This window comes from Miniopterus schreibersii (assembly GCF_964146895.1).
Source record: "Miniopterus schreibersii genome assembly, chromosome: 5".
Classification (NCBI taxonomy): Eukaryota; Metazoa; Chordata; class Mammalia; order Chiroptera; family Miniopteridae; genus Miniopterus; species Miniopterus schreibersii.
Window position 1 is genome coordinate 736,093 of NC_138106.1, and position 11,762 is coordinate 747,854.

The following is an 11,762-nucleotide window of genomic DNA, read 5'->3' on the forward strand; positions in this document are numbered from 1 at the left end:
AATGAGACAATCAGAATGAAACATGCCCCATAAATAGTACAGAATAACTTACTGTCCACTACTCATAATTACTGTGAATACTCTTGCAACTAAGAGTGAGTTCTTTAATTCAGTAAATCAAATTCCATTTGCATTATGTATATATAAAGCCCAAGGAAAAACAGAGAGAGTTTTGAAATCTCATATTAAAGGTTTTAGAAAACAAGGCAGGGCATAACCTGATAAGTGACTCTCTGATAAATTCTCGTCATATTAAATTAGATACAAATTATGCACAGTTAAGAATTCTACAACTTGATATCAAAAAATGAACAATTTGATCAAAAAATGGGCAGAGGACCTGAACAGACATTTTGCCAAAGAAAACATAAAGCTGGGCAACAGACACATGAGATGTGCTCAATATCACTAATTGTCAGGGAAATAGAAATCAAAACCACAGTGAGGTATCACCTACACCTGTCAGGATGGTTGGTATCAACAAGACAAGACGTAACGAGTGCCGGCGAGGCTGCGGAGAAAAGGGGACCCTCGCACACGGCCAGTGGGAGTGCAGGCCGGGGCAGCCACTGTGGAAAGCAGAGTGGAGGTGCCTCAGAAAATTAAAAATAGAGCTACCATATAATCCAGCAATTCCACTTCTGGGTACTTATCCAAAGAAACCAAAAACACTAATTTGTAAGGATATATGCACCCCTATGCTCATTGCAGCATTGCTTCCAATAGCCAAGAAATGGAAGCAACCTAGGTGTCCAGCGATAGATAAAGAATATGTCACACACACCATGGAATATTACTCGGCGATAAAAAAGAATAAAATGTTGCCGTTTGTGATAATATGGATGGGCCTAGAGGGTGTTTTGCTAAGTGAAATAGACAGAGAAAGACAAATACCATATGAGTTAACTTACCTGTGGAATCTGAAAAACAAAACAGAAACAGGCTGATAGATACGTAACCAACCGATGGTTGCAAGAGGAAAGGGGCAGGGGAAGGCGAAGGAAAAAACAAAACAAAAAATTCTGAACTTTATCGTCATAAGACACATTAACATTTGATCACTGGGTGAGATTTTAACAGTGTTTATAGTGCAGATGACAAAAATTAAAATTTTACTTAGCTAGGCTTTTATAGTAGATTTTATCATATGAAGAGAGCACGTGCTATAGACATAGTCTTGGTTTTGTCATTTCTCTCAGGTTTTATTAATGATGTCACAATGTATCAAGTCTGACTCCACTTTGCCAGGTGATAGGCTGCACTCCAGTGAGCTCCTGGAAGGACACTTCGAAAGGAAAGTTAAACCCTGCTGGGTGTGGCTCAGCGGTTGAGCATTGACTAGGATGCAGGCGATCAGGGTTCAATTCCTGGTCAGGGCACAGGCCCGGGTTGCGGGCTTGATCCTCAGTCGGGGGTGTGCAGGAGGCAGCCGATCAGTGACTCTCATTGATGTTTCTCTCTCTCTCTCTCTCTCTCTCTCCCCCTTCCTCTCTCTGAAATCATAAAGATATGTTTAAAAATAAAAAGAAAGAAAGAGAGAGAGAGAAAGAAAAGAGAAAGAAAGAAAGAAAAAGAAAGAAAGAAAGAAAGAAAGAAAGAAAGAAAGAAAGAAAGAAAGAAAGAAAGAAAGAGAAGGAAGGAAGGAAGGAAGGAAGGAAGGAAGGAAGGAAGGAAGGAAGGAAGGAAGGAAGGAAGGAAGGAAGGAAGGAGGAAGGAAAGTTAATAAACATTAATGAGGTGAAGGAAGCACGTTGTGAGCAGGAGGAGGAACAGGACTCAGGCTGCTGAGATAGTTTCTCAAACAAGGAAGAAATGACAGTTACCTCTAAATATCTGAGGAGACGTTACAGTTACTCCCAGACAACAGAAGTAGAAATAACTGCCAGCAGCTTCCGGCCTCGATCTCGTGCTTCCCGAGAGCGGAGCTGACGCTGGGGGAGGGAGTGGGCAGCGGGCGCTGTTGAGGGGATGCAGATACTGAATCGGGGGGGGGGACCGTTTCCCCACATCTCAGCCCAGGCCCCTCGCAACTCAGACGTTAGGATTCTGTAACTTTGTTTCTTTTACAGCTCGATGTAAAACATACGATGCATTCAGCTGAAATATGGCCACAATTTTACTGGTCCTTGGTGTTCTGCTGGTGTTGCTCCACAATTTAGAGATGAGATTATGCTTTGCAGATAAAAAGAAAAATCTCACCCGGCCGGGTGTGGCTCACCGGTTGAGCATCGACCTAGGACCCAGGAGATCAGGGTTCGATTCCCGGTCAGGGCACATGCCCGGGTTGCGGGCCCGATCCCCAGTTGGGGGCATGCAGGAGGCAGCCGATCAATGACTCTCTCATTATTGATGTTTCTCTCTCTCTCTCCCTCTCCTTTCCTTTCTCTGAAATCAATAAAGATTTTTTTTTAATTAAAATTAAGATTTTTTTTTTTAATTAAAAAAAAATCGCTCAGAAAAATTGTCGTCTTACAAACAGAAACTAAGAAAAACTCATGAACGTCACACACTCTCGTGTATGCGCAGACGCGTGCGCGTCCCGTCTGAGACCTGTGCAGGGACCCTTGCCGGCTTCCCCGGCTGTGGACATCACTCAACATCCCCACTGCTAATTAAAAGTAAATGACTCATCGAGCTAGAGAAACGGCAATTATCCTCTTGTCCCCTGTTTCCTTAACAGCAATTAAGTTTCGCTTCCTGGGAGAGGCAGGCCTAGGAATTGACGCTCCCAGCCCTGTTCATTCCCTTTGATTAGTTATTGACGACCCTGGAGAGACTCCTGCGCGGAGGAGGCCGATTCCTCGCCAGCTCCGCCTCAGGCCCTGTGAACAGCCTCCTTCATCACGTGGTCCCCCACCTGCCCGCGGCCGGACTCACCTGCGGCCACGCCCAGAGCATTATCTTGCAGGTGACTGAGAGGAGCGCGGAGTCCAGACGTGCGGAGGTTGCAGGCTCTAATTCTAAGTAACAAAGCTGGTGTTTGTGTCTGAATCGCCATCTGTCGGCAACCTGTGTTTATTTTTTGGAACTGGCTTTAAATAATGTCGTGAGGGAAGGAGGTGTGATTAATCATCTGCTTCCAAAACCCACACAGGTTTCGCCCAGATGACAGAACACATCACGTTATATGTAAACCCGGGGTTGGAATAACGGTGTTTATTTAGGAAACAGAAACGTTCACAAAACTCAAAAAAGCAGGAAAGAGGAAACAGACACAGGATACATTTGAAGAGAAAAACAACCCCCCATTCAACATACAGTGAACTTTGTTCTTTCTATAGATACAATTACGATTGTGAAAAGTTATACATAGTAGCTGCTGCCTAAGCTTAGGGCAAAACGTTTACTGCAGGTTTACTATAAATAGACGGATGAAACACAGTAGGTCTTAGAAACTTTGCTGAAATCTCACAAGATAACCCTGTTTTTACACCCTTCGGAGGAATTCTGCAACAAACGAGAAAATACAGGGACGGAAGCTCCTCCCGACCGCGCTCTGTCTCCTCACCTGGCTGCTCATCTGGATCTTCCATCGCGTCTTTAATAAACTGCTAAGTGCAAGTGTTTCCCTGAGTTCTTTGAGCCCCTGGAGCAAATTTACCAAACGGGAGGAGGGGGGATCACGGGAACCTCCAAGTGTAGCCAAGTCAGACAGGATTGTGGGTAACCTGGGGACCTACTATGTGCAATGGCCTCCGAAGTGGGGGGCAGTCTTGTGGGACTGAGCCCTGAGCCTATGAGGTCAGATGCTGTCTCCAGGTAGATGGGGTCGGAACTGAGCTGAATGTGGGACACCCAGCGGGTGTCACGGAATTACTTGGTGGGGGAACCCCACGCGCGGGCGACCGGCGGTGTCAGGAGAGGAGGGCTCTGTGTGAGAGCGGTAATCGTGGGAGAGGAAAGGAGACTCACAGGAGGGCAAGATGGGTGTGTTAAACAGTGTTCAGAATTTCCTTCCAGAAAAGTAAACTCATTAATCAACACACACAGAGCTCAGTCGTGAGTAAATAAAATCTGGAATTTTGACAACTACAGATGGCATCTGTTACATTGGAGGGACCGAGACAGCAGTTTGTCATTAGCTAAGAAATGGTTATCGAAGCTTGGAAAACACAAAACCATAGGAAAAATCTGTCTGCGTTGGAATCCGAGCGTGGGGCTGGGAAGACGCCACTGGCTTGATTTCCGCTGCATCTTCCCGTTTCAGGACCTGCCGCCCTCGGCCAGAGCCCGGTCCCCTGGGGTGACACCACCGTTATTTCTGCTTCCTCCGGGGCCAGAAGTCACTGAGCCGTGGCCACACCCACCGGAGCGAAGCCCCAGCGAGAGCCCGGGGAAGGCCGTCCCAACCCACAGAGGTGACCTGCGCGGGCCCACGAGCATCACCACAGAGAAAACCGAAGACGGACGAACCGCAGGGCGGACAGGACCACAAAAGCTAGAACAGGACAGGAGTTTCTAGAGCACAGGGTTTGTCTCGCTGTGTCAGGAGTGGGAAGGAGGCTGCTTGACGCAGGAGATGCCGGAGCCCTTCTCCCGGGCGCTGCAGGAGGTGACCTCACCTTGGGCCATCCTTCCCCACCGCCTGCATCGGCTCATTTTGAAGAAACATCTGTTTAAAGACGCAAAACCTTAGGGGCCACTGGAGGACACGATGTCTGAACTGATTTCTGGAAGGTGGTGTAACCGGTGGGGTGATGAGCGGCGGAGCTCCCAGGGGACAAATAGAGACAGACTCACCCCTGCTGTCCCAGCTCTCGCTCTAGGTAACAGACGTTGGTGGCATAAAACCAGAGCCACCTTATCACGCTCATGGTTTTGCGGGTCAGGAACTGGGAGGGACCGTGGGCAGGCGGCTGGACTCCGCTACAGGACGCCAGGGCCTCAGGCGGGGAGACGGGAGTGGGGGGTGGGACTCGAACAGCCGGGGATGGGGTCGCCCGACGGCTCGTCCTCTCCTTGTCTGGCCCTCGGGCTGTGAGGACTTAAAGGCGATCTCAGCGCAGGCTGTGGATAACCCACCGCAGACGAGGCCTCTGCGTGGTCTTGCTTCGCCCAACCGGGAGGGCCCTGGGGAATCTGAGGTTGCTTCTGGTCCTTGCTGGGATCTGCTGCGGGCCCTCATCTCTCGGGGGGACCCGCAGTCTTCCTTCCGCGCTTCCTGGGGGGGGGGTGTAACGGCCCAGGCGTCCCGGGCGACTTTCTGTTTCGAAGGACTCGGCCGTTCGTACAGGTGAGTGGTTGGTACAGACTTGGAAAGACCGACCCCCAGCCCAAGACAGTATTTACTTTTGAATGTTCTGTTTCAAAGTCTACGAATCGCTTCGTGGGTAATCGAACTCCTTCAGCAAACTTACGAATTAGGCAGCGAGGGTTTTACTTCCGAAGTTTTACAGGTGGGAATGGTTTCACCTCTAGGCGTTAAGTCACCTGCTCGGGGCTGACTAGCTCATGAGAAGTCGTGGAAAAGTGGCTTTTTCACCCTAAAGCCAATATCCTGTCCACTACACCTTGATAATTTTAATCAATGATTAGGAGCTAATCAAGTCTGGTTATGAGATGATGAGAGTGCAGTAAGAATATTAGTTTGGAGAAGAGGTTATAATGGGGGACCCTGCTGGCAGCTATCATCACGCCGGGTCCGAGGCCGAGGTGGTGTCAAGGACACGCGAGGGAAATGCTGAGAAAGCGCCAACGTGTTTTAAACAGGGTGTGCATGGCTGCCCCGATTTTGTCAGATTTTCTTAGGTCCTTTCCCATTTTGGATTTTATTTAGACATTAGTTTTATTTCTGTCCACTGAACTACATTATGCTTCTTCCTGCTTGTCCATTTAGGATAATTTTCTCGGCAATTTGGTTCTATTTTCCCCCAGAAGACCAGCAACAACTCCTCATCTTCCCACCAGGTAGGATGTAGCCTAAATGAAATCTAATGAAAAGTCCCAGGATTAAAACTGGTTCCCACACACACGCACACACATGCACACACACGCGTGCATTTATGCCGACCCCGAAGCCCGTGGCACGGATGTGAGCTCAGAGGAGACGCCCGGAGGACACGGCACGTGCACCGAGGAGACCACAGGAGACGCTGTTGGTCTGGCAGGGGGGGGAAGGGCAGCTAAGAATGAACCTTGAAATCTGCAAAACCTTCTTTTGAAACAGTAACGATTTAAAATATTGCTATCATATACACCTTGAAAAATAAACTTAAACGGCTGACATGGAAAGCCACACGGTAACGAAATCACCCGCGTCCCAGTGGTATCTGCGCCCTGATGCCTGGCTCCAGAGAGTCCCTGGTCCTTCAGGGGGACAGACGCTCAGCATACACCCCAGGCTGCAGCCCTCACTCAGGGAGGCGCAGGTGTATCGGCACATGAAAGCTTAGGCGACTCTACGGTAAAGAAACCAGCTTAAATTATAGTCACCAGCATTTTCCAAATTTATTTCACCTCATTTTTTTTTGAGGGGGGAGAAGAGAGGAATTATTATTATTATTTTATAGTCCCTGGAACGATAGCTCCACATAATACTATTCTAACGTGTTGTGAACATCTCCTATGCAAAATAACTATTTTGAGTTTCAATTATTTTTAAAAAGACCAAGATTTCCTTTGAGCAAGAGGCAGTCATTAGGTGCATGATATGAAATAATTCAGGAAAACGACAAGATGCGTCCACCATGTCAACCGAATTAGTCATTACTTTTATCAAGAAATATAAAAATATGCACAGAAACTGCAGAAGCCACAGAGATGAAAAGAGAAGAGAAAATGCTGATTTTTAAAACCATCTGGGCGTGGCTTTACCTTTCCATGTCATGCAGCCTGCGTTCTGGGCGACGCCCGTCCGTCTTCCTGGCGCCGAAGCACCGGGTGCCTGACACAGCGTTGGAGACGTTCGAAACCAAGGCATCAGCAACGGAGACTGAAGATCCGGGATCTACTAGCAAACTGTCCAACAGCCAAGGGTTTCAGAAGGAAGTGCCGCGGCGGGGACACGGCGTCTGACCCGTAACGCCCCGGGCGCCGCTGGGGACCTCAGACACAGCTTCCAGTCTCACAGCCAATGAAGGACAGCGACCGCGCCCACGTCTGCCCCTGCAGCGCAGCTCGAGGCTCGGGCTCCACACGGGCCGACGTCCCTCAGACTCGAGGGCGGGTGCCGGAGAAAGGCTGCCGCCGTGGGTCGGAGGGAGGCAGGCGGCGAAGGGACAGGTGCCCCGAGTTCCAGTCGCCTCTGACCAGGAGCCTCTGTCTCCTTTCCCTCGGGGAAAACAATGTGACCTGCCCGGCCGGCGTGGCCCAGTGGGCGAGCGTCGACCCATGGACCAGGAGGTCAGGGTTCGGTTCCCGGTCGGGGCACAGGCCCGGGTTGCAGGCTCGATCCCCAGTCGGGGGCGAGCAGGAGGCAGCCGATCAATGACTCTCATCATGGATGTTTCTACCTCTCTCTCCCTCTCCCTCTCTCTGAAATCAATAAAAATATATTTTTTTAAAAAGGCATGACTATTTAAAAACAAAAACAAAAAACTTACTTGCTTTGCATAGAAATTAAAGCACTTTCAAGGAATCATATAAAATATATACTATATTTTGAAAGTCCCGAACTGCTCATCAAAATATTCCACGGCTCAGTCAGCACCCTCCGCTCATAAATGCAGTCGATCTCTTCAGGTGCCTTGGCCCAGAGATGTGGCAACTTCTCATGATTTCATCGAAAGCCGCTCATGTGAAACATGGTCCAGAGAGAGTGGCGTTCACCCTCTGGGCTCGTTTCTCTGTGTCACCCAGCACTGCTGTCCCCCGGTGCTCCCTGAAATACCTTTCACAAGCGATAGCCCCACCTTTTTATACTTCGAGGTTAAAAAGGTTTATGGTTAAAGAAATAGATGTAGATAGATACATCGATAGATGATAGATGTATAGATGATAGATGATAGATGATTGATAGATGATAGCTAGATAGATAGATAGATATTGATAGATGATAGATGATAGATAGAGATAGATAGATAGATAGATAGATAGATAGATAGATAGATAGATAGATGATAGCTAGATAGATAGATAGATATTGATAGATGATAGATGATTGATAGAGATAGATAGATAGATAGATAGATAGATAGATAGATAGATAGATGATAGATAGATAGATAGATAGATAGATAGATATAGATAGATATAGATAGATGATAGATAAGATAGAGAGAGATAGATGATAGGTAGATGATACATAGTAGATGATAGATGACTGGCAGAGAGGTGATGGGCAGACGAACACCTGAAGGTGTGTTTCTCTTGCCGTCAGGATACAGAGTAACAATAAACGCCTGAAAGGGGAGAGGAAACAGCTCATGCTGAATTCACTGGACCTGAGCTGCTCAAACGTTTGCCCTCAGGACGCCTCTGGACTCCAAAATTAATATCACATCAAACAAGAATTTTACAGATAAAATGCAGGACCCGTCACATCTTAGTTTCAGATAAACAACACCATTGTCGTATAAGTACGCCCCAGATTCTTGTGCCAAATGGACACACCTGTCCTAAAGCATGATTACGAGAGACCCCAGCTGGCAGAAGGGAGAACGGGACCCAGCCGAGGACGGTGCAGGGACGGTCGTCCCCCTTATCCAGCTTCACCTTCCATGGTTCCAGTTACCCACAGACAACCTGGCCCAAAAATATGAAATAGAAAAGTCCAGACATAAACATTCATAAGTTTCAAACCGCACGTGGTCTGAGAGGTGAGAGGAGACCTCGCACGGCCGGCTCCGTCCCCCCGGGACGTGGCCCATCCTTTGTCCGAGTCTCCAGGCTGCGCACCCGCCCTGCCCGTTGGTCCCTCGGTAACTGGCTGTCGTCAGATCCACTGTCCTGTCATCACGGTGCTTGTGCTCAAGTCACCCTATTTTATTGCCATAATTGTTCTGTTTTATTAGCAGTTACTGCTGTTAATCTCTTACTGGGCCTAATTAAACTCTGTCAGAGGCACGTATGTGTGGGAACAAACAGCACAGACAGGGTTCAGTACCGTCCACGGCCTCAGGCATCCACTGGGGGTCCTGGAATGTATCCCTGAGAATAAGGGGGGGCGACTGCAGGGAAGGTGTCCTGAGGTGACAGGGACGAGCGATGGATCATGAGGTAGGAGGTGGCACAGTCACAAAAACCCACCCAGAGCCCTCCAGGCCGGGGGCACTTTTACATCCCTGAGAGCCCGTCGCGAGCCCGAGCAGGTATCCACCGAGGCCACGGCCAGCTGGCAGAGCCCCTCTCGCCCTGTCCCCGGGCCTCAGGTCAGATATTCCGGAAGCTAGTTCCAGTCTCAGCTGTTTTCATAGCCGTGTTACAGACAAGCGCCGTAGGAGAAAAAGGCGGGAACTGGTCCGTGTTATTGGTACTATAATGCCTGATTTAGTTCTATTTTATAATTTTTTTAACCTCGCTGGGGTGGGGGAAATAAAGTCTACCCCTAGACAACAATGAAAGACAGATAGGAGGGAGGGAGAAACCGACCGTTTTCTGGAAATTCTCTGACACAGCACCTGGGCCGAGCACTCGCAGGCCCCGCAGGGAGGGAAACGCGGGCGCGTGGAACCCGAGGGGAAGGTACACAAGGTCCCGAGAGCTCGCTCCACGCGACGGAGCGATGAGATTCACGAGGCGGAAACCATGGTGTTTTGTTTACACCATGTAGCCAGCAGCCCGACAGAGCCGGGCCTGGAGGCGCTTAGTGTCCGTGGGAGGGAGGGAGGGAGGGGAGGGGATGGTTTTGTACTGAGCTGAATATAACGCCCCACAGGCAATGGCCAAGGGCCTTCTCAATGTCTAAATTTCAATTTTAAGTTGTTGCATCACCAGCCATCCGCCTGGTCACGGGCAGACCTTCCCACAGGCTTCCACCCTGGTCCTCGGATGAAGGCCTCGGACCCCCCACCGGCCCCCGCTGCGGCCTCCCTGCGCTCTCCCCGCACCACCTGCGTCCCCAGGTCATTTGTCTTTTTCCTACAGGGAACTGACACATGGAGGGAGCACAGGGGACAGGTCCCTCTACCTCCCTACTGTGCAAACGCCTGCCGACCAGGTCAGGGCGAGACGGCCCCTGGCTGTCGCCGGGCCCAGCGCCGGACCCGCCTCCCGTCTCGGGAGAGAACCTCAGGCCTGGTCACCGAGGACGACTGACAAGGGCAAAAACCTCACAGACAAAGAACTCAGCCGAGACATGTTTGCGATGCTGAGCAAGGCAGGTTTATTGAAAGACACAGAGCGAGACACGCTCCTTTCCCAGAAGCAAAAGTCAGAAGCCGGGAGACACAGCAGCGAGTGGAACCTGTCGGGACCCCCGGACACCGGGCGTGGCCGGGGAGGCTCTGGAAGCACCCAGAGGGGTGGACGCCGCCGGGATCCACACTTAAAGGAAGCTTGGTGCTGGCCGGGAAAATCAGGTCGCCAAGGGCCGCTTAGCAGCCAGCACAGGGAGTCGGCAAGGGGCAGCGATGAAGGGTTTCCATGGCGGGCAGTGTGCGAGGAGGTCCTGGGGGCAGCTGGCAGGTCGCGGGGTCTCATCTGCTCACGGCTCCCACAGCTCAGCAAGTTCTTCGGCAGCTGGACACGCAGGGCCGCTTGTACGTCCTGGGGGCACCACCACCCGGCTGGCACGCAGCGGGGGTGCCGCCCTGGGGCTTGCAGCTACTGGACACGAAGGTGAGCGGCCGGCTGCAGGCCGCCGAGCAGGGGCTGGAGACACAGGCGGTCTGTCGAGAACAGGCCACCCGTCCCGGGCTGGGGACGCGAGACATCGGCTGGCAGGCAGGGGGCTCGCAGCTGGGCTCCTGCCCGCAGTGGTCCAGCAGCCAGGAGCCGGTCTGGAAGGAGCTGGGCAGGCAGATGCCGCTCAGGCAGTCGGCATCGTGCGTGGTGCCCGCGGTCACCGGGACCACAGGGACCCCAGGGACGGGGCAGGCTCCGGCCGCCGGCCTGGCCGAGCGGTTCCTGGGAGAGCAGTGGTGGGACATGGTGCGGACGGAGGATGGAGAGCGGGCGCGGCCTGCTGAGCTGGCTCGGGGGTGAGTGGCCCTCCCGGCTCCCCAGCCCGTCTTATAGGCCTCGCTGGCGGGCGGGGCTCCCGCCGGCTCCTCCGGGCCTCTCTGGCTCAGACCAGCTTCCCTCAGAACATCTGTGAATCTCCCGGTTAATTGGCTCCGAGAAGCCTCCGTGCTCGTAAAGCAGGTTTAGTGGTTTGGTAACTAGGTTATAAGGCTTCTGTGCCGACCTTGGGCCTGGGACTGAGGAGGCGGGTGGGCAGCTTCAAAGTCACCGGTCGCCCGGCCCACACGTCACCCTGGTGCGTCTCGCTGGGCTGCAGGGAGCGTCCATCCGACGGTGACACCGAAAACACCCCCCTCGTCCGGTCACACTCTCCTCTCCGACCAGCGCTGATTACAGACCCCACGGTGTGGCTGGTTGATGCCTGTATTATGTCTTAAGCATGACTCGGTCAGTCTGTCGTAGCTAACGGGCTTCTAAGGGACAAACAGCCTCCCTAAATGTGCTTCGAGACGACCATGACATCACCTGTCCGGAAAAAAGACACGAGCTGCTCAGGAAACTAACCCAGGGGCAGAGCACGGAGCCCACGGGGAGGCCCGAGGGCCGGGGCCCAGGCACCGGAGCCGAGCAGGAGCGACGGGGGACGGCTGGGTCGGTGGCCACGTCCCTTCCTAAGCAAGGCCGACCGGCTTGACTCCTGA

The 11,762-nt window shown here is 51.6% G+C and overlaps 1 protein-coding gene across 1 annotated transcript; it reads right to left on the reverse strand.

Annotated features, from left to right (window-relative positions):
• Nucleotides 1–10,271: 10,271 nt before the first annotated feature.
• Nucleotides 10,272–11,057, reverse strand: KRTAP11-1 (keratin associated protein 11-1). The gene has a single exon (XM_081138967.1). It carries the CDS (start codon nt 11,025–11,027, stop codon nt 10,599–10,601), a length of 429 nt encoding a protein of 142 aa, XP_080995093.1. The 5' UTR covers nt 11,028–11,057; the 3' UTR covers nt 10,272–10,598.
• Between the last annotated feature and the right edge of the window lie 705 nt (nt 11,058–11,762).

Coding starts and splice junctions, on each gene's coding strand:
- KRTAP11-1 (XM_081138967.1), bottom strand. CDS start 11,027: ATGTCCCACCACTGCTCTCCCAGGAACCGCTCGGCCAGGCCGGCGGCC.